Source organism: Antennarius striatus, chromosome 2, assembly GCF_040054535.1.
Source record: "Antennarius striatus isolate MH-2024 chromosome 2, ASM4005453v1, whole genome shotgun sequence".
NCBI lineage: Eukaryota > Metazoa > Chordata > Actinopteri > Lophiiformes > Antennariidae > Antennarius > Antennarius striatus.
The window spans coordinates 21,687,288-21,705,170 of NC_090777.1; the positions used below are offsets into that span (position 1 = coordinate 21,687,288).

Genomic DNA, 17,883 nt, shown 5'->3' on the forward strand with positions numbered 1-17,883 from the left:
AGAATTGGTGATAAAGCACAGCCCTGGCGAAGGCCAACAGCTACTCGGAACAAGTCCGACTTACTGCCGAGAACCCGAACGCAGCTCTCGCTTTGGGCGTACAGGGATTGGATGGCCCTGAGGAGAGGCCCCCTCACCTCTCCTAGTACCTCCCACAGTATATCCCTGGGGACCCGATCGTACGCCTTCTCTAAGTCTACAAAACACATGTAGACTGGATGGGCATACTCCCAAGCCCCCTCTAGGATCCCTGTGAGAGTAAAGAGCTGGTCCGTTGTTCCATGACCAGGATGGAACCCACATTGTTCCTCTTCAATATGAGGTTCGACAATCTGTTCAACTGTTCAACAATGAGATTTAAAAGTAAACACAATTATCTTAAACAATCTTGAGAGTTTATTTGACGGGAGACATCAGACTGCTGTAACAAGAGAAAACATTATTTACATTTGTCTGAACAGAAATAAATAATTGAGGCAGAGGTTAAACAAATGTTTAACTAAAGCTCAAATCCAAACTCGATGCCTTTATGATTCCGGCTATAGACCCATACATGACCGGTGAATCGTCAGTAGATGATATTGTTCTGCAAAGAAAATGTTTTTTTAGTCATTCTAGAAAATGGGCAGCACTGAATACTTTGATCGATGTAAAACAATAGATCATGTTCTATAATAAACTGTGATTTGAACTTGATGTTTTCTGTGCAGACGTACCAGTAGAAAGCTGTTAGCAGAAGTCCCTGCCTCTTATTGCAAAACTCCTTACAGGTGTGTGTGAAGACCTGACTTTGAGCCAAAACATCAGTTCTATTTCTGCACCACAGTAGAAGTAAAATAAGAAGTGGTTAATTATAGAAATGCCCTCTTTCTCATGTGGTTTATTTTTACTTCAACAGGTCACGTCAGGGGTCGTGAGAATTCTGTTGCAAGGCTTGACAGTGGTAAGATGGCAATTTTACTTCTTCTTAAAGGGGCCCTATTATAAATATCACACTTTTTCAGGTCTCTACATATACATAGTGGTCCTCCGTAACCCGACCAACTCCTAAAATCTGGTAAACAAACTCTCCCTGCATCAATAGATATTTGGAGTTTTAGGAAGTCATGGCTCTGAACGACTCGAATTGATCATATAGCGCCAGAATAGCCATTCTTGACGTCAGACTAGAGACTCTGTGCTATTGGACAGAGTCTTGGACGATATGAATTGGTTGACATGCTCAAGGGCGTGGCCATCCCCAAGACGGAGTTGTGTGCGTTGGACGTGAAGCAGCAGTCTGTTAAAATGGCGTCCGTGAGAGGGAGAAAGTTGTTCAGTTTGCGCGTGCACTCCAACACGTGTGTGTGCTGGACCTACAGTATCCAGCTACAACACACATAACTTAGGCTCACATTTTATCTTTTTTCATTTTGTCTGTTAGCATGAATGAAGTCATGTTATGCTAGGCTATGTAGAGAAGTCTCCTTTGTTTCGCGTTTCCCTCTCAGTGAGGGACTTTTTCCCCACCGTTGTTGTTCAGGCTTGCTCTGGAGGGTTCTGTTGGGTTTCTCTGCCTGTTAAAGCGCTTTGAAATGTCTGCTGATGTCATTTAGCGCTATACAAATAAAGGTTGATTGATTGAAAGAGAAGGATCTAATGTGAGACATGATTCTGATTTGAGGACATTTATGACAACTACAGTCCAATAGGACATGTTAGTGTGGTCATCTTCTGGACACCATGAACTCCAGCACCACATGACATGACATTACTTCACAGTGGTGGACAGACCTCCTGACTTTGACTGCTGTACAATCACTGTCCTCTCAGAGCATCCCTACATAACGGCTCTGTGCTGAACAGCGTCAGGAATCATTGAACTCCACAGATGGGATGCAATAGGTTTATTTAAAGTTCAAGCACAGATGTATTTCAATCCAAATCCATGAATGTTAATACAGATAAAAGTTAAAGAAGCTAACAGCTAATACAGGAAAGGAAAGTAACGAAGAGGAAATGAAGAAGCTGAATGAGACAGATGAACATCTTCCTGTTTGAATTTCAGCTTCATTACAGCCCACACTTGTCTGCGTTCTGTTTTCATGCAGTGAGGACATGGATCTGAAAAGGAATTAAAAAAAACACAAATTTAGGGTGAATTCAAACAATGAATGATACCAGATGTTCTATTTGCCACATGCTGAATCAACCATTCATCAAATTTTAATCAGAAACAAGTGAACATAAAAGTTTGGTTTAATTCTTCAATACATTTACTTTTTTTATGTTTGCAACATGAAAATTAAAATATGTCTGCACTGATGCTCTTTTAGAGCCTCATGTGAACACAGTGAAACTTTGTGTTCAAAGATTAGACTCAAGAGAGGGAAAACTTCACCTAAGTTGGTCTTCGGTAGCAGTTGTAGTGGACATACAGGTACTTGAAAGTCCCTGGACAGGGTTCTCCCAGCTTTGTCGGGTTCACTTCAATCTGACAGCTGGTTTTGCCCTCACAACCAGAGCTGCAGAGACATGCAGGTTCCACATTAACAAACAATAACACGTATTCATATGTTTAAAAAGCATGTGAGCAGAACTTACATATGAGGATGACCGTAAACTGACTGTTTACAGTTGGTGTTGCTGATCTCCTCCGGACGTCGTCCAGCGACACAAGTGGTGGTGTCATTGCGACCATAAAATCTTTTGCCTAAGTTTATAGTTGTTCCCGGTTCTGAGAATAAAACATCAGAGTTGTAGAGAAGACAGAAAAGTAATTAATGTTTGTCTGACTAGAACAAAATCAGAATGAGAATCACAAATTGTCATCTCACCACATGACAGGTTGATTGTCTCCCCCTCACATCCTGTTGTGGTTTCTGTTAAATGAAGAGCAATGTAAAGGTTCTGGACTGTGGAAATAAATATGGATAGATCTACAGAACTGACTGTTCAACAGACTGTCTTTAATAGAACCAAACAGAGCTGGCTGTTGTTTTGAGCTCTTTACTATGACAAATGTAGGATGCCTCCAGGTAGTTGGAAGGACCGCTACAAGAGCCTACAAACATCGAGCTTTGCACAGGAACTTCACAAGTTTGCATCAGGTTGCATCTGTGGATGCAGAGTGATCCCAGTTTACATCTATAGATAATGAGTTTAAACACATTAAGTTCAGTCAACAAACTGATAAGAAAAAGACCCTGCATTCATACCTCCTTTGCATGTAAAACGTAGCATCGTTTATACAGGATGTCCCGGCATTTGGATCTGCGCTGGGACACGAGTCCTTATCCATTCTTCCATACTGGGCTTGGAATATGTATATGGCACCATTTACACCTGACAAAAAAGAAGAATATAAAGTTTCGACTAAAGAGAACAGAGAAGTCAGAATGGACCCTTTTTGGTCATGTTGTCACAGTCTGCATGTTGAGTTGACATTCATCCCATTGGTTTTGTCTGACTTCCAACAATCACATAGAAATGGGTGGAAACTTGTTCAGTCATAGGTATGATTAAATTCTGGTCTGCAGAAGCCAGCCGCCGCAGCGCAGCTAGCAGAGTGATGTTATTCAATCTGGTAGTAGTCCTGATCAAATCTGTATGTCTAATATAACTAGAATGATCTAATGGCATTATGAAGTGAAATTGTCATCTTACCACAATCAAGTCTTGCAACAGAGTTCTCACAAGCCTTAACATGACCTGTTGAAGTAAAATTAAACCACATTATAATTAACCTCTATTTGTGTTACTTTTACTGTGATGCAGAAATGGAACTGACGTTTTGGCTCGCAGTGGTGATAGGTCGTCACGTATGCGTAAGAGCCTTTGCATTGAGACGGCGGGAGATCTTTCAAAGCAACGTCGCACACCTTCCTTCCATTACACCTGCACGGACAAGATCAAGCGTAAAACACAATTAATGGTGTACATACTCTAATCTGTTTTACATCAATCAATCAAGTATTTGGCGCTACTCACTTTCTACAATGACGACAAAATGTTTACTTCTTCATTCAATAATTAACAGATGACACACAAACTCAACTCTGGATTAAGTGAATTCAAACAGATGTCAGTAGATTCAGCACAATAGTCATCTACTGAGATTTTACCAGCTCTGAATGGGTATATTTATTGATGTATCCTTGCATGACGTCGGAGGGCAGGTCTGACTGTTAGTATGTCCAAACTCAGCTCTCGTAATTACGATCACTGTATCCCCGTCTACACACCATAAGACAGAAAGGCCATCAGTTACCGTACTAATGTTACTCTACATTTAGAATCATTGAAGTGGATGGTACAGATAAAATCATTAAAACATTTTTATCAACATGCTGCTGCCATTTCATAATTTCTGTCTTACCACAGCTCAGGTGGAGGTGTGTAGATTGGGGCTCGCATGCAGCTCTGTGGAAAGTTTGTTCCAGATATCCTACAGGGAAAATGTGGTTTTAACAATAATCATGCAGAAAACATTCAGGATTCTAGCTGAAGGTAGAAAAACCCTCTGTGTGTGCAGACAAAATCTGTTTCCATCCACTCACACACAGTTTACCTGGTTGGAAAAGCACACACAGCAGGCCTGAAAAAGAAACAGACTTCGTTCATGAATACATAAAGGTCATTAAAACATTAATATACAAAGATTATAGTAAATGAAAAATAAACATCAAGCTTTTGATTTGAACTTTGGTTTTTTTAATCATTAAGTTCTAATGAAACAGACAGAAATTAAATGTAGATATTCCTGAAGACAGGAAGTCTTGTTCTGTTTCCATGGTGACTCACACAGAGTGGTGATGAGACAGATCATGGTGCTGGGAGATGGACAGACGGATCAGACACAGTTCAGATGATGATGATGATGTTGATGTTGAAAGACGCGTCAGCTTCTGATGAGATGAAATTCCGGACGATGACATTTTATCAGCCCCGATTCATGAATATGAATATTTTACCTGCTTGACTTGAAACGGATCCTGGAGATCAACATATTTAACAGTATTTTCATATTCAAGCCCTGAGGGGTGATGACACAAGATCTTGTGTTTGATCCTGTTCATCCTGGGAAAAGTGAAGCTCAAACACTTCACGTTGCTTCACTTTTCAACCATTAAAACCATTTCATCCGTTCATTTAGGTTTTTGTGGAGGAGGCAACCTTAATCATATTGTCTGAAGCTGCTTTTCTGTCTTGTGGGTCAAGGGTCTGTTGGAGCCTATGCCAGCCTCTCCCAATGTTGGGTACACCCTACTAGACCCCAGCTCATTGTGGGGCATAAAACCTTCCCAATATTCCCAAATGTCTACATTTGCAAGAAAAACCAGATTTAATTTATGCTGTGCAGAGACAGAACCATCATCCATTTACAAATGAATTAAAAAAACAAATCATTTATTGTAGGCCAAATTAATCATCACATGAATCACCTTTTCAAGAAGGGGGACCAGATGGTGTGCTCCAACTACAGGGGGTCACAGTCCTCAGCATCCCTGGGAAAGTCTATCCCAGGGTACTGGAGATGAGGACTAGAGTAGAGCTGCTGCTCCTCCACATGTATCTGTTATGTGTGTGTTTCGGATGCCTCCTGGACCCCTCCCTGGGGAGATGTTCCCAGATGTCCTACTGGGAGGAGACCTCGGGGAAGAACTAGAAAAAACGAGACTCTGTCTCTCGGCTGGCCTGGGAACACCTCAAGACCCCTAGGAAGAGCTGGATGAGGTGTCTGGGGAGAGGAAGTATAGGCATCCCTGCCGATGGATGGATGGATGGATGGATGGATGGATGGATGGATGGATGGATGGATGGATGGATGGATCCACACTAAAATATTCTACAGTTGCATTCTGACAACCAAATAGTAAAAAATCTGATTCAGTTCAAACACATCCTGTATTTATATTCATTCAGGCATTGATAATAAGAATGTCTTATTAGACAAGTTTGTTTAAGTCAGCTGACACATTTCCTCATAAGACAAAAGAGTTTACTTAAATTTTTCGAATAATAAAAAAGGGACGAGTCTCACCCTGTCGCTCTTTACTGAACATATCTTCAACGTGGTCCAATGGACATTTGTTTAACCTCCACTTTAAATATTTATTTCTGTTCAGACAAACACGAATCGTGTTTTCTCCTGTTACAGTAGTCTGATGTCTCCCGTCAAAGAAACTCTCAGGACTGTTTAAGATAATTGTGTTTACTTTCATCGTGTTTACTTTCAAACATCCTTGAACAGCGTGATACTGACAGAAGATCGTCTCATGAGGTCGACACATCTACAGCCAACGACCTGAGGTGACCTCTCTGGTCCTCCAGGTAAAACCCCATGGACCACCTCTAGGACCTCCTGTGTCCTCATCAAGCTGTGAACTTGTGGATGTGACCATGAGGCGATTGGTGCAGCTCTGTCAGTTGAACATGTTTTATTATGCCTTCCAGCAGCGACTCAGTGCAGAAAAAACTTCTCTGGGAAAATTCTGCCGTCTTGTGGCCTGAGGGACGAGGCTTTCTCTGAACCTGATGGTGGGGGCCTGGATGTTGCATCACCATCTGCAAGACAGCAGGCAGAGTAACTTGTTGCGCGGGTGACGGGGGTGTTTAAGGATTCCAGTGGCCTTCCTCCTGCCCCACTGGATGTGTAGCTCCTTCATGAAGGGCAGCCTCGTGCTGGTGATGTGCTGACCACTCTTCACTGCCTTCTGTAAAGAAGCGGCTGAATTGGATGGTGATACAACTGGTCAGGATGCTCCCTATGGTCCACCTGTAGAAGCTGCAGATTATCCTGGACTCCATATTGAGGGTCTTTAGCTGGCAGAGAAAGAAGAACCGTTGTCTGGCTGATTGTAAATGGAGTCTCTGGAGACTCTGAGTTAGGTCTTTATCTATTTATAGATTTGTATATATGTTACCTTATATATTTTAATTGTATTATCCTATCCTATGCTGTCCCATCATATACTTTGAGTCTAAACGTATGCTAGAAATTGCCTGTATAAAGGTTCCAGACCATGAACCCTGTCATGACTGATCAGTGTATCGATAACATTCACTCAGCTTCAGGATCACATGAAGTCGTTGTTGAGGACGGAAACTTTATTTGTCCACCAGGTGGAGACAACAGAATGTGGACTGAGCAGACATCCGTTTTGGACAAATTCCAAATGAAGCTCATTTCTAACCCCACTACACCTACAGGGTTCTTCAGCAGGTTCTTTTCCTACCTGTGTCCCTACATGCACATCATGGTCTCTTACTGGATCCCTTTGGACCGCTGGAATTGGATAGAAAGCGTCTGCCCCTTGAGGCCGAACCTGATTCGGGACAGAACAGGGCCTCGCCACTACTATTTCTATATTTGGAGTTAAAGTCCAATTATTTCTTCTTTCACCTGTGAATTATAGTTGATTTCATGACTTGATTATTTTTTTAAATTTTGAAATATATTTGGATATATATTTCTATATGTGAAGTTTAAGTAAAATTGTGAAACATTTTCCACTTTGTCAATCAGAAGTTTTTTTCTACATCGCTTTACGTTCTTAATGGGTTGATTTCATCTCCAAGAACAAATTGAGTTATCAACCATGAGTTAAAGTCTGTGATAACCTCTTTGGTGTGTCGACATGTTTAAATTTAAATTCCAAAGATTTTGAACCAAATAATACCACACATAAAACATGAATGCGTGAAGCTGTCTCATCGAGCTGTGAGCTGGCTGCTGTATGAATACAAATGTCTGTGACACTGAAACCTAATATGGTATATAACAATCTGGTGTAAACGAACAAGAATGTCTGATATTGAAAAACATGAATATTAACCAAAAGATGGCGCTAAAGTCAAGTCACAGGAGGTTAAAGAGAAGGATCCACTTTGAGACATGATTGTGATATGAGGACATTTATGACAGGCTACAGTTCAATAAGACATTTTAGTGAGTTCATGAAATATGACATATGTACATTTTATAGAAATGTAAATGTTGTTCATGTGAACCTTCTTTTCCTTCCTCTTCTTCTTTCTTCTTCTTCTACAGTTCAATTCTTTAATTATTATTATTATTATTGTCATAATAGTACTGAGGTGTTCAAACTTGGTTATGTTCAGTGATCCCCAAATTTTGACCTCACTGACCTCTCAGAGCTTCCCTACATGACCGCCCTGTGCTGAACAGCGTCAGGAATCATTGAACTATACAGATGGGATGCAATAGGTTTATTTAAAGTTCAAGTACAGATGTATTTCAATTCAAATCCATGAATGTTAATACAGATGAAATATAAAGAAGCTAACAGCTAATACAGGAAAGGAAAGTAACGAAGAGGAAATGAAGAAGCTGAATGGGAATGATGAACATCTTCCTGTTTGAATTTCAGCTTCATTACAGCCCACACTTGTCTGCATTCTGTTTTCATGCAGTGAGGACATGGGTCTGAAAAGGAATTTAAAAAACCATGAATTTAAAGTGAATTCAAACCATGAATGGCACCAAATGTTCTGCTTGCCACACGCTGAATCAACGCATTCATTCATTTTCTAAAACGTCTACTTCCACTTGCGCGGGTCGCGGGAAGCTGGAGCCTATCCCAGTGACTAAGGGCATGAGGCAGGGCAAACTCAACTGTTTGGTTTAATTCTTCAATTCATTTACTTTTTTTATGTTTGCAACATGAAGATGAAAATATGTCTGCACTGATGCTTTTAGAGCCTCATGTGAACACGGTGAAACTTTGTGATCAAAGATTACACTCAGGAGAGGGAAACCTTCACCTCAAGTTCGTCTTGGGTGACACTTGTAGTGGAAATACAGGTACTTGAAAGTCCCTGGACAGGGTTCTCCCAGCTTTGCCGGATTCACTTCAATCTGACAGCTGGTTTTGTGCTCACAGGCAGCGCTGCAGAGACATGCAGGTTCCACATTAACAAACAGTAACACGTATTTATATGTTTAAAAACCATTTGTGAGCAGAACGTACACTTGAGGATCATTGTAAATTGACTTGTAACAGTTGGTGTTGCTGATCTCCTCCGGACGTCGTCCAGCGACACAGGTGGTGGTGTCGTTGCGACCATAAACTATTTTGCCTGTCCATATTTCTGTTCCCGGTTCTGAGGATAAAACATAAGAGTTTTAGAGAAGACAGAAAAGTAATTAATGTTTGTCTGACTAGAACAAAATCAGAATGAGAATCACAAATTGTCATCTCACCACACGACAGGTTGATTGTCTCCCCCTGACATCCTGTTGCGGTTTCTGTTAAATGAAGAACAATGTAAAGGTTTTGGACTGTGGAAATAAATATGGATAGATCTACAGAACTGACTGTTCAACAGACTGTCTTTAATAGAACCAAACAGAGCTGGCTGTTGTTTTGAGCTCTTTACTATGACAAATGTAGGATGCCTCCAGGTAGTTGGAAGGACCGCTACAAGAGCCTCCAAACATCGAGCTTTGCACAGGAACTTCACAAGTTTGCATCAGGTTGCATCTGTGGATGCAGAGTGATCCCAGTTTACATCTATAGATAATGAGTTTAAACACATTAAGTTCAGTCAACAAACTGATAAGAAAAAGACCCTGCATTCATACCTCCTTTGCATGTAAAACGTAGCATCGTCTATACAGGATGTCCCGGCATTTGGATCTGCGCTGGGACACGAGTCCTTATCCATTCTTCCATACTGGGCTTGGAATATGTATATGGCACCATTTACACCTGACAAAAAAGAAGAATATAAAGTTTCGACTAAAGAGAACAGAGAAGTCAGAATGGACCCTTTTTGGTCATGTTGTCACAGTCTGCATGTTGAGTTGACATTCATCCCATTGGTTTTGTCTGACTTCCAACAATCACATAGAAATGGGTGGAAACTCGTTCAGTCATAGGTATGATTAAATTCTGGTCTGTAGAAGCCAGCCGCCACAGCGCAGCTAGCAGAGTGATGTTATTCAATCTGGTAGTAGTCCTGATCAAATCTGTATGTCTAATATAACTAGAATGATCTAATGGCATTATGAAGTGAAATTGCCATCTTACCACAGTCAAGTCTTGCAACAGAGTTCTCACAAGCCTTAACATGACCTGTTGAAGTAAAATTAAACCACATTATAATTAACCTCTATTGGTGTTACTTTTACTGTGATGCAGAAATGGAACTGACGTTTTGGCTCGCAGTGGTGATAGGTCGTCACGTATGCGTAAGAGCCTTTGCATTGAGACGGCGGGAGATCTTTCAAAGCAACATCGCACACTTTCCTTCCATTACACCTGCACGGACAAGATCAAGCGTAAAACACAATTAATGGTGTACATACTGTAATCTGTTTTACATCAATCAATCAAGTATTTGGCGCTACTCATTTTCTACAATGACGACAAAATGTTTACTTCTTCATTCAATAATTAACAGATGACACACAAACTCAACTCTGGATTAAGTGAATTCAAACAGATGTCAGTAGATTCAGCACAATGTCATCTACTGAGATTTTACCAGCTCTGAATGGGTATATTTATTGATGTATCCTTGCATGACGTCGGAGGGCAGGTCTGACTGTTAGTATGTCCAAACTCAGCTCTCGTAATGACGATCACTGTATCCCCGTCTACACACCATAAGACAGAAAGGCCATCAGTTACCGTACTAATGTTACTCTACATTTAGAATCATTGAAGTGGATGGTACAGATAAAATCATTAAAACATTTTTATCAACATGCTGCTGCCATTTCATAATTTCTGTCTTACCACAGCTCAGGTGGAGGTGTGTAGATTGGGGCTCGCATGCAGCTCTGTGGAAAGTTTGTTCCAGATATCCTACAGGGAAAATGTGGTTTTAACAATAATCATGCAGAAAACATTCAGGATTCTAGCTGAAGGTAGAAAAACCCTCTGTGTGTGCAGACAAAATCTGTTTCCATCCACTCACACACAGTTTACCTGGTTGGAAAAGCACACACAGCAGGCCTGAAAAAGAAACAGACTTCGTTCATGAATACATAAAGGTCATTAAAACATTAAAATACAAAGATTATAGTAAATGAAAAGTAAACATCAAGCTTTTGATTTAAACTTTGGTTTTTTAATCATTAAGTTCTAATGAAACAGAGACAGAAATTAAATGTAGATATTCCTGAAGACAGGAAGTCTTGTTCTGTTTCCATGGTGACTCACACAGAGTGGTGATGAGACAGATCATGGTGCTGGGAGATGGACAGACGGATCAGACACAGTTCAGATGATGATGGTGATGTTGATGTTGAAAGACGCGTCAGCTTCTGATGAGATGAAATTCCTGACGATGACATTTTATCAGCCCCGATTCATGAATATGAATATTTTACCTGCTTGATTTGAAACGGATCCTGGAGATCAACATATTTAACAGTATTTTCATATTCAAGCCCTGAGGGGTGATGACACAAGATCTTGTGTTTGATCCTGTTCATCCTGGGAAAAGTGAAGCTCAAACACTTCAGGTTGCTTCACTTTTCAACCATTAAAACCATTTCATCCGTTCATTTAGGTTTTTGTGGAGGAGGCAACCTTAATCATATTGTCTGAAGCTGCTTTTCTGTCTTGTGGGTCACGGGTCTGTTGGAGCCTATGCCAGCCTCTCCAATGTTGGGTACACCCTACTAGACCCCAGCTCATTGTGGGGCATAAAACCTTCCCAATATTCCCAAATGTCTACATTTGCAAGAAAAACCAGATTTAATTTATGCTGTGCAGAGACAGAACCATCATCCATTTACAAATGAATTAAAAAACAAATCAATTATTGTAGGCCAAATTAATCATCACATGAATCACCTTTTCAAGAAGGGGGACCAGATGGTGTGCTCCAACTACAGGGGGTCACAGTCCTCAGCATCCCTGGGAAAGTCTATCCCAGGGTACTGGAGATGAGGACTAGAGTAGAGCTGCTGCTCCTCCACATGTATCTGTTATGTGTGTGTTTCGGATGCCTCCTGGACGCCTCCCTGGGGAGATGTTCCCAGATGTCCTACTGGGAGGAGGCCTCGGGGAAGACCTAGAAAAAACGAGACTCTGTCTCTCGGCTGGCCTGGGAACACCTCAGGACCCCCTGGGAAGAGCTGGATGAGGTGTCTGGGAAGAGGAAGTATAGACATCCCTGCCGATGGATGGATGGATGGATGGATGGATGGATGGATGGATGGATCCACACTAAAATATTCTACAGTTGCATTCTGACAACCAAATAGTAAAAAATCTGATTCAGTTCAAACACAACCTGTACTTACATTCATTCAGGCATTGATAATAAGAATGTGTTATTAGATAAGTTTGTTTAAGTCAGCTGACACATTTCCCCATAAGACAAAAGAGTTTACTTAAATTTTCCGAATAATAAAAAAGGGACGAGTCTCACCCTGTCGCTCTTTACTGAACATATCTTCAACGTGGTCCAATGGACATTTGTTTAACCTCCACTTTAAATATTTATTTCTGTTCAGACAAACACGAATCGTGTTTTCTCCTGTTACAGTAGTCTGATGTCTCCCGTCAAAGAAACTCTCAGGACTGTTTAAGATAATTGTGTTTACTTTCATCGTGTTTACTTTCAAACATCCTTGAACAGCGTGATGCTGACAGAAGATCGTCTCATGAGGTCGACACATCTACAGCCAACGACCTGAGGTGACCTCTCTGGTCCTCCAGGTAAAACCCCATGGACCACCTCTAGGACCTCCTGTGTCCTCATCAAGCTGTGAACTTGTGGATGTGACCATGAGGCGATCGGTGCAGCTCTGTCAGTTGAACATGTTTTATTATGCCTTCCAGCAGCGACTCAGTGCAGAAAAAACTTCTCTGGGAAAATTCTGCCGTCTTGTGGCCTGAGGGATGAGGCTTTCTCTGAACCTGATGGTGGGGGCCTGGATGTTACATCACCATCTGCAAGACAGCAGGCAGAGTAACTTGTTGCTAGGGTGACGGGGGTGTTTAAGGATTCCAGTGGCCTTCCTCCTGCCCCACTGGATGGGGAGCTCCTTCATGGAGGGCAGCCTCGTCTCGGTGATGTGCTGACCACTATTCACTGCCTTCTGTAAAGAAGCGGCTGAATTGGATGGTGATACAACCGGTCAGGATGCTCCCTATGGTCCACCTGTAGAAGCTGCAGATTATCCTGGACTCCATATTGAGGGTCTTTAGCTGGCAGAGAAAGAAGAACCGTTGTCTGGATGATTGTAAATGGAGTCTCTGGAGACTCTGAGTTAGGTCTTTATCTATTTATAGATTTGTATATATGTTACCTTATATATTTTAATCGTATTATCCTATCCTATGCTGTCCCATCATATACTTTGAGTCTAAACGTATGCTAGAAATTGCCTGTATAAAGGTTCCAGACCATGAACCCTGTCATGACTGATCAGTGTATCGATAACATTCACTCAGCTTCAGGATCACATGAAGTCGTTGTTGAGGACGGAAACTTTATTTGTCCACCAGGTTGAGACAACAGAATGTGGACTGAGCAGACATCCGTTTTGGACAAATTCCAAATGAAGCTCATTTCTAACCCCACTACACCTACAGGGTTCTTCAGCAGGTTCTTTTCCTACCTGTGTCCCTACATGCACATCATGGTCTCTTACTGGATCCCTTTGGACCGCTGGAATTGGATAGAAAGCGTCTGCCCCTTGAGGCCGAACCTGATTCGGGACAGAACAGGGCCTCGCCACTACTATTTCTATATGTGGAGTTAAAGTCCAATTATTTCTTCTTTCACCTGTGAATTATAGTTGATTTCATGACTTCATTATTTTTTTAAATTTTGAAATATATTTGGATATATTTTTCTATACGTGAAGTTTAAGCAAAATTGTGAAACATTTTCCACTTTGTCAATCAGAAGTCTTTTTCTACATGACTTTGCCTTCTTTTTGGGTTGATTTCATCTCCAAGAACAAATTGAGTTATCAACCATGAGTTAAAGTCTGTGATAACCTCTTTGGTTTGTCGGCATGTTTAAATTTAAATTCCAAAGATTTCAAACCAAATAATACCACACATAAAACATGAATGCGTGAAGCTGTGTCATCAAGCTGTGAGCTGGCTGCTGTATGAACACAAATGTCTGTGAAACTGAAACCTAATATAGTATTAAACAATCTTGTGTAAACGAACAAGAATGTCTGATATTGAAAAACATGAATATTAACCAAAAGATGGCGCTAAAGTCAAGTTACAGGAGGTTAAAGAGAAGGATCCACTTTGAGACATGATTGTGATATGAGGACATTTATGACAGGCTACAGTTCAATAAGACATTTTAGTGTGTTCATGAAATATGACTTATGTGCATTTTATAGAAATGTAAATGTTGTTCATGTAAACCTTCTTTTCCTTCCTCTTCTTCTTTTTTCTTCTTCTGCAGTTCAATTTTTCAATTATTATTATTATTATTGTCATAATAGTACTGAGGTGAATCAAACTTGGTTATGTTCAGTGATCCCCAAAATTTGACCTCACTGACCTCTCAGAGCTTTTCCTACATAACGGCTCTGTGCTGAACAGCGTCAGGAATCATTGAACTACACAGATGGGATGCAATAGGTTTATTGAAAGTTCGAGTACAGATGTATTTCAATTCAAATCCATGAATGTTAATACAGATGAAATATAAAGAAGCTAACAGCTAATACAGGAAAGGAAAGTAACGAAGAGGAAATGAAGAAGCTGAATGGGAAAGATGAACATCTTCCTGTTTGAATTTCAGCTTCATTACAGCCCACACTTGTCTGCGTTCTGTGTTCATGCAGTGAGGACATGGATCTAAAAAGTAATTAAAAAAAACATGAATTTAAAGTGAATTCAAACCATGAAAGGCACCAAATGTCCTGCTTGCCACACGCTGAATCAACGCATTCATTCATTTTCTAAAACATCTACTTCCACTTGCGCGGGTCGCGGGGAGCTGGAGCCTATCCCAGTGACTAAGGGCATGAGGCAGGGCAAACTCAACTGTTCATTACATTTTAATAAGAAACAAGTGAACATAAAAGGTTTGATTTAATTCTTCAATACATTTACTTTTTTTATGTTTGCAACATGAAAATTAAAATATGTCTGCACTGACGCTCTTTTAGAGCCTCATGTGAACACGGTGAAACTTTGTGATCAAAGATTAGACTCAGGAGAGGGAAACCTTCACCTCAAGTTCGTCTTGGGTGACACTTGTAGTGGAAATACAGGTACTTGAAAGTCCCTGGACAGGGTTCTCCCAGATTTTCCGGATTCACTTCAATCTGACAGCTGGTTTTGTGCTCACAGGCAGCGCTGCAGAGACATGCAGGTTCCACATTAACAAACAGTAACACGTATTCATATGTTTAAAAAGCATGTGAGCAGAACTTACATATGAGGATGACCGTAAACTGACTGTTTACAGTTGGTGTTGCTGATCTCCTCCGGACGTCGTCCAGCAACACAGGTGGTGGTGTCGTTGCGACCATAAAATATTTTGCCTGACCATATTTCTGTTCCCGGATCTGAGAATAAAACATAAGAGTTGTAGAGAAGACAGAAAAGTAATTAATGTTTGTCTGACTAGAACAAAATCAGAATGAGAATCACAAATTGTCATCTCACCACATGACAGGTTGATTGTCTCCCCCTGACATCCTATTGCGGTTTCTGTTAAATGAAGAACAATGTAAAGGTTCTGGACTGTGGAGATAGGTATGATAACCTCTAAAGAATTTATTTTTCCACTGACTGTCTAACAGATTGTCTTTAATAGAACCAAATGGAGCCGGCGGCTCTTATGAGCTCCTTACTGTGACAAAAGTAAGCTGCCCTCAGGTAGTTGCCAGGACCTTTACAAAAGCTTCCAAACGTTGCGCTTTTCACAGGAACATCACAAGTTTGCAACAGGGCGCACCTGTGGATGCAGAGTGATGCCAGTTTACATCTATGAGTTTAAACAAATTAAATTCAGTCAACAAACTAATGAGACAAAGAACGCGCATTTATACCTCTCCTGCAATCTATGTGTAACATCATCCATACAGCGCACCGGATCTTTTATGCGACACGTGCTCTGATCAGTTCTTCCATACTGGGCATCGTATATGTATATCGCACCATTTGGACCTGACGAAAAAAGAATATGAGGAACTGAATAAACAGTACAGAGAAGTTACAATAAACCCTTTTTGGTCATGTTGTCACAGTCTGCATGTTGAGTTGAAATTCATCTCATTGGTTTTGTTTGACTGCCAACAGTCATATAGAAATGGGAGAAAACAACACCTCATCGGTGGAGGTAAAGTCTCTGATTAAATTCTGGTCTGGAGAAACCAGCCGTAGCAGAACGGCTAGCAGAGTAATGTTATTTAATCTGGTAGTAGTCCATTAAATATCCTGATCAAAACCATAGGTCTAATATAACTAGAATGATCTCATGGTATTAAGAAGAAGTGACATTGCCATCTTACCACAGTCAAGCCGTGCAACAGAATCCTCACAAACCTCAACTTCCTCTGTTGAAGTAAAAATAAACCATATTAGAAAAATAGATCCGACTGTTTGTACGTCCAAATTCAGCTCTCGTAATGACGATCACTGCAAAGCCAGCAGTCACTAAAGTTCTTCTACATTTGGAATCATTGAAGTAGATAGTGGAGAGAATTCATTAAAACATTTGATCAACATGCTGCTGGTTTCAGTCTTACTACAGATCCGTTGGGAGCGTCTTTCTTCGGCCTCGCATTCAACTCTGTAATGTGTGTTCGCCGAGTATCCTGCAGTGAAAACGTGGTTTTAACGACAGTCATACAGAAAACATTCAGACCTCCAGCTAAAGGTAGACAAACCCTTTCTGTGTAAACAGAATCAGTTTCCATTCACTCACACATGTTTACCTGGTTGGAAAAGCACACACACCATCCCTGAAAAAGAAACACGCTTTGGTCATAAAAAGAATAATACATTTTATTTAAAGGCGCCATTCTTGACATTCAAGGACACCGAACAGAATTATACAAAGTCCATTTAACAATCAACAATAACAATAGATAAAATCAATAATACATATAAATACATAAAGACAGTCATTAAAATGTTAATACACAAAGATTATAGTAAACCAAAAGTAAGTTATTAAACTTTGGTGTTTAAGCATTAAGTTCTAATGAAGTGATGATAGAAATAAAATGTAGATATTCCTGAAGACAGGAGGTCTTGTTCTGTTTCCATGGTGACTCACACAGAGTGGTGATGAGACAGATCATGGTGTCGGGAGATGTGCTGGTGGGTCAACAGACGGATCAGACACAGCTCAGATGATGATGATGATGATGATGGTGTTGATGTTGAAAGACGCGTCAGCTTCTGATGAGATGGAATTCCAGACGATGACATTTTATCAGCCCTGATTCATGAATATGAATATTTTACTTGCTTGACTTCAAACGGATCCTGGAGATCAACATATTTAACAGTATTTTCATATTCAAGCCCTGAGGGGTGATGACACAAGATCTTGTGTTTGATCCTGTTCATCCTGGGAAAAGTGAAGCTCAAACACTTCAGGTTGCTTCACTTTTCAACCATTAAAACCATTCCATCCGTCCATTTAGGTTTTTGTGGAGGAAGCAACCCTAATCATATTGTCTGAAGCTGCTTTTCTGTCTTGTGGGTCACGGGTCTGTTGGAGCCTATGCCAGCCTCTCCCAATGTTGGGTACACCCTGCTAGACCCCAGCTCATTGTGGGGCATAAAACCTTCCTGATATTCCCAAATGTCTACATTTGCAAGAAAAACCAGATTTAATTCATGCTCTGCAGAGACAGAACCATCATCCATTTACAAATGAATTAAAAAACAAATCAATTATTGTAGACAAAATTAATCATCA

At 40.6% G+C, this 17,883-nt stretch overlaps 3 protein-coding genes across 3 annotated transcripts; all 3 read right to left on the minus strand.

Annotated features, from left to right (window-relative positions):
- Nucleotides 1-1,877: 1,877 nt before the first annotated feature.
- LOC137611800 (L-rhamnose-binding lectin CSL3-like) lies at nt 1,878-4,883 on the minus strand. The gene is made up of 12 exons (XM_068339897.1): nt 4,783-4,883; nt 4,550-4,576; nt 4,358-4,426; nt 4,104-4,215; nt 3,770-3,876; nt 3,646-3,690; nt 3,198-3,324; nt 2,993-3,096; nt 2,817-2,861; nt 2,584-2,716; nt 2,381-2,504; nt 1,878-2,103 (listed from the first exon to the last, which is right to left on the minus strand). The coding sequence occupies exons 1-11, from the start codon at nt 4,805-4,807 to the stop codon at nt 2,381-2,383; spliced, it is 918 nt and encodes a 305-aa protein (XP_068195998.1). The 5' UTR covers nt 4,808-4,883; the 3' UTR covers nt 1,878-2,103.
- Nucleotides 4,884-8,202: 3,319 nt separating this feature from the next.
- On the minus strand, nt 8,203-11,274 carry LOC137611789 (L-rhamnose-binding lectin CSL3-like). The gene is made up of 12 exons (XM_068339887.1): nt 11,172-11,274; nt 10,938-10,964; nt 10,746-10,814; nt 10,492-10,603; nt 10,159-10,265; nt 10,035-10,079; nt 9,587-9,713; nt 9,382-9,485; nt 9,206-9,250; nt 8,973-9,105; nt 8,767-8,891; nt 8,203-8,428 (listed from the first exon to the last, which is right to left on the minus strand). The coding sequence occupies exons 1-11, from the start codon at nt 11,194-11,196 to the stop codon at nt 8,768-8,770; spliced, it is 918 nt and encodes a 305-aa protein (XP_068195988.1). The 5' UTR covers nt 11,197-11,274; the 3' UTR covers nt 8,203-8,428; nt 8,767.
- A 3,292-nt stretch (nt 11,275-14,566) lies between these two features.
- On the minus strand, nt 14,567-17,372 carry LOC137611809 (L-rhamnose-binding lectin CSL3-like). The gene is made up of 10 exons (XM_068339909.1): nt 17,233-17,372; nt 16,889-16,915; nt 16,700-16,768; nt 16,463-16,507; nt 16,001-16,118; nt 15,803-15,906; nt 15,615-15,659; nt 15,382-15,514; nt 15,178-15,302; nt 14,567-14,798 (listed from the first exon to the last, which is right to left on the minus strand). The coding sequence occupies exons 1-9, from the start codon at nt 17,255-17,257 to the stop codon at nt 15,179-15,181; spliced, it is 690 nt and encodes a 229-aa protein (XP_068196010.1). The 5' UTR covers nt 17,258-17,372; the 3' UTR covers nt 14,567-14,798; nt 15,178.
- Between the last annotated feature and the right edge of the window lie 511 nt (nt 17,373-17,883).

What these genes read in the sequence shown, in the direction of transcription:
- LOC137611800 (XM_068339897.1), bottom strand. Translation starts at nt 4,807, where the DNA reads ATGATCTGTCTCATCACCACTCTGT. An exon ending in GGCATCCTACATTTGTCATA is followed by an intron (nt 2,862 to 2,992) that starts GTAAAGAGCTCA and finishes TTCATTTAACAG; the next exon opens with AAACCACAACAGGATGTGAG. An exon ending in GACAATCAACCTGTCATGTG is followed by an intron (nt 2,717 to 2,816) that starts GTGAGATGACAA and finishes TTTTATTCTCAG; the next exon opens with AACCGGGAACAACTATAAAC.
- LOC137611789 (XM_068339887.1), bottom strand. Translation starts at nt 11,196, where the DNA reads ATGATCTGTCTCATCACCACTCTGT. An exon ending in TCACCACTGCGAGCCAAAAC is followed by an intron (nt 10,080 to 10,158) that starts GTCAGTTCCATT and finishes TTACTTCAACAG; the next exon opens with GTCATGTTAAGGCTTGTGAG. An exon ending in TGTTGCAAGACTTGACTGTG is followed by an intron (nt 9,714 to 10,034) that starts GTAAGATGGCAA and finishes CTTTTTTGTCAG; the next exon opens with GTGTAAATGGTGCCATATAC.
- LOC137611809 (XM_068339909.1), bottom strand. Translation starts at nt 17,257, where the DNA reads ATGATCTGTCTCATCACCACTCTGT. An exon ending in GTGTGTGCTTTTCCAACCAG is followed by an intron (nt 16,769 to 16,888) that starts GTAAACATGTGT and finishes TTTTCACTGCAG; the next exon opens with GATACTCGGCGAACACACAT. An exon ending in GTTTACGGTCATCCTCATAT is followed by an intron (nt 15,303 to 15,381) that starts GTAAGTTCTGCT and finishes ATGTCTCTGCAG; the next exon opens with CGCTGCCTGTGAGCACAAAA.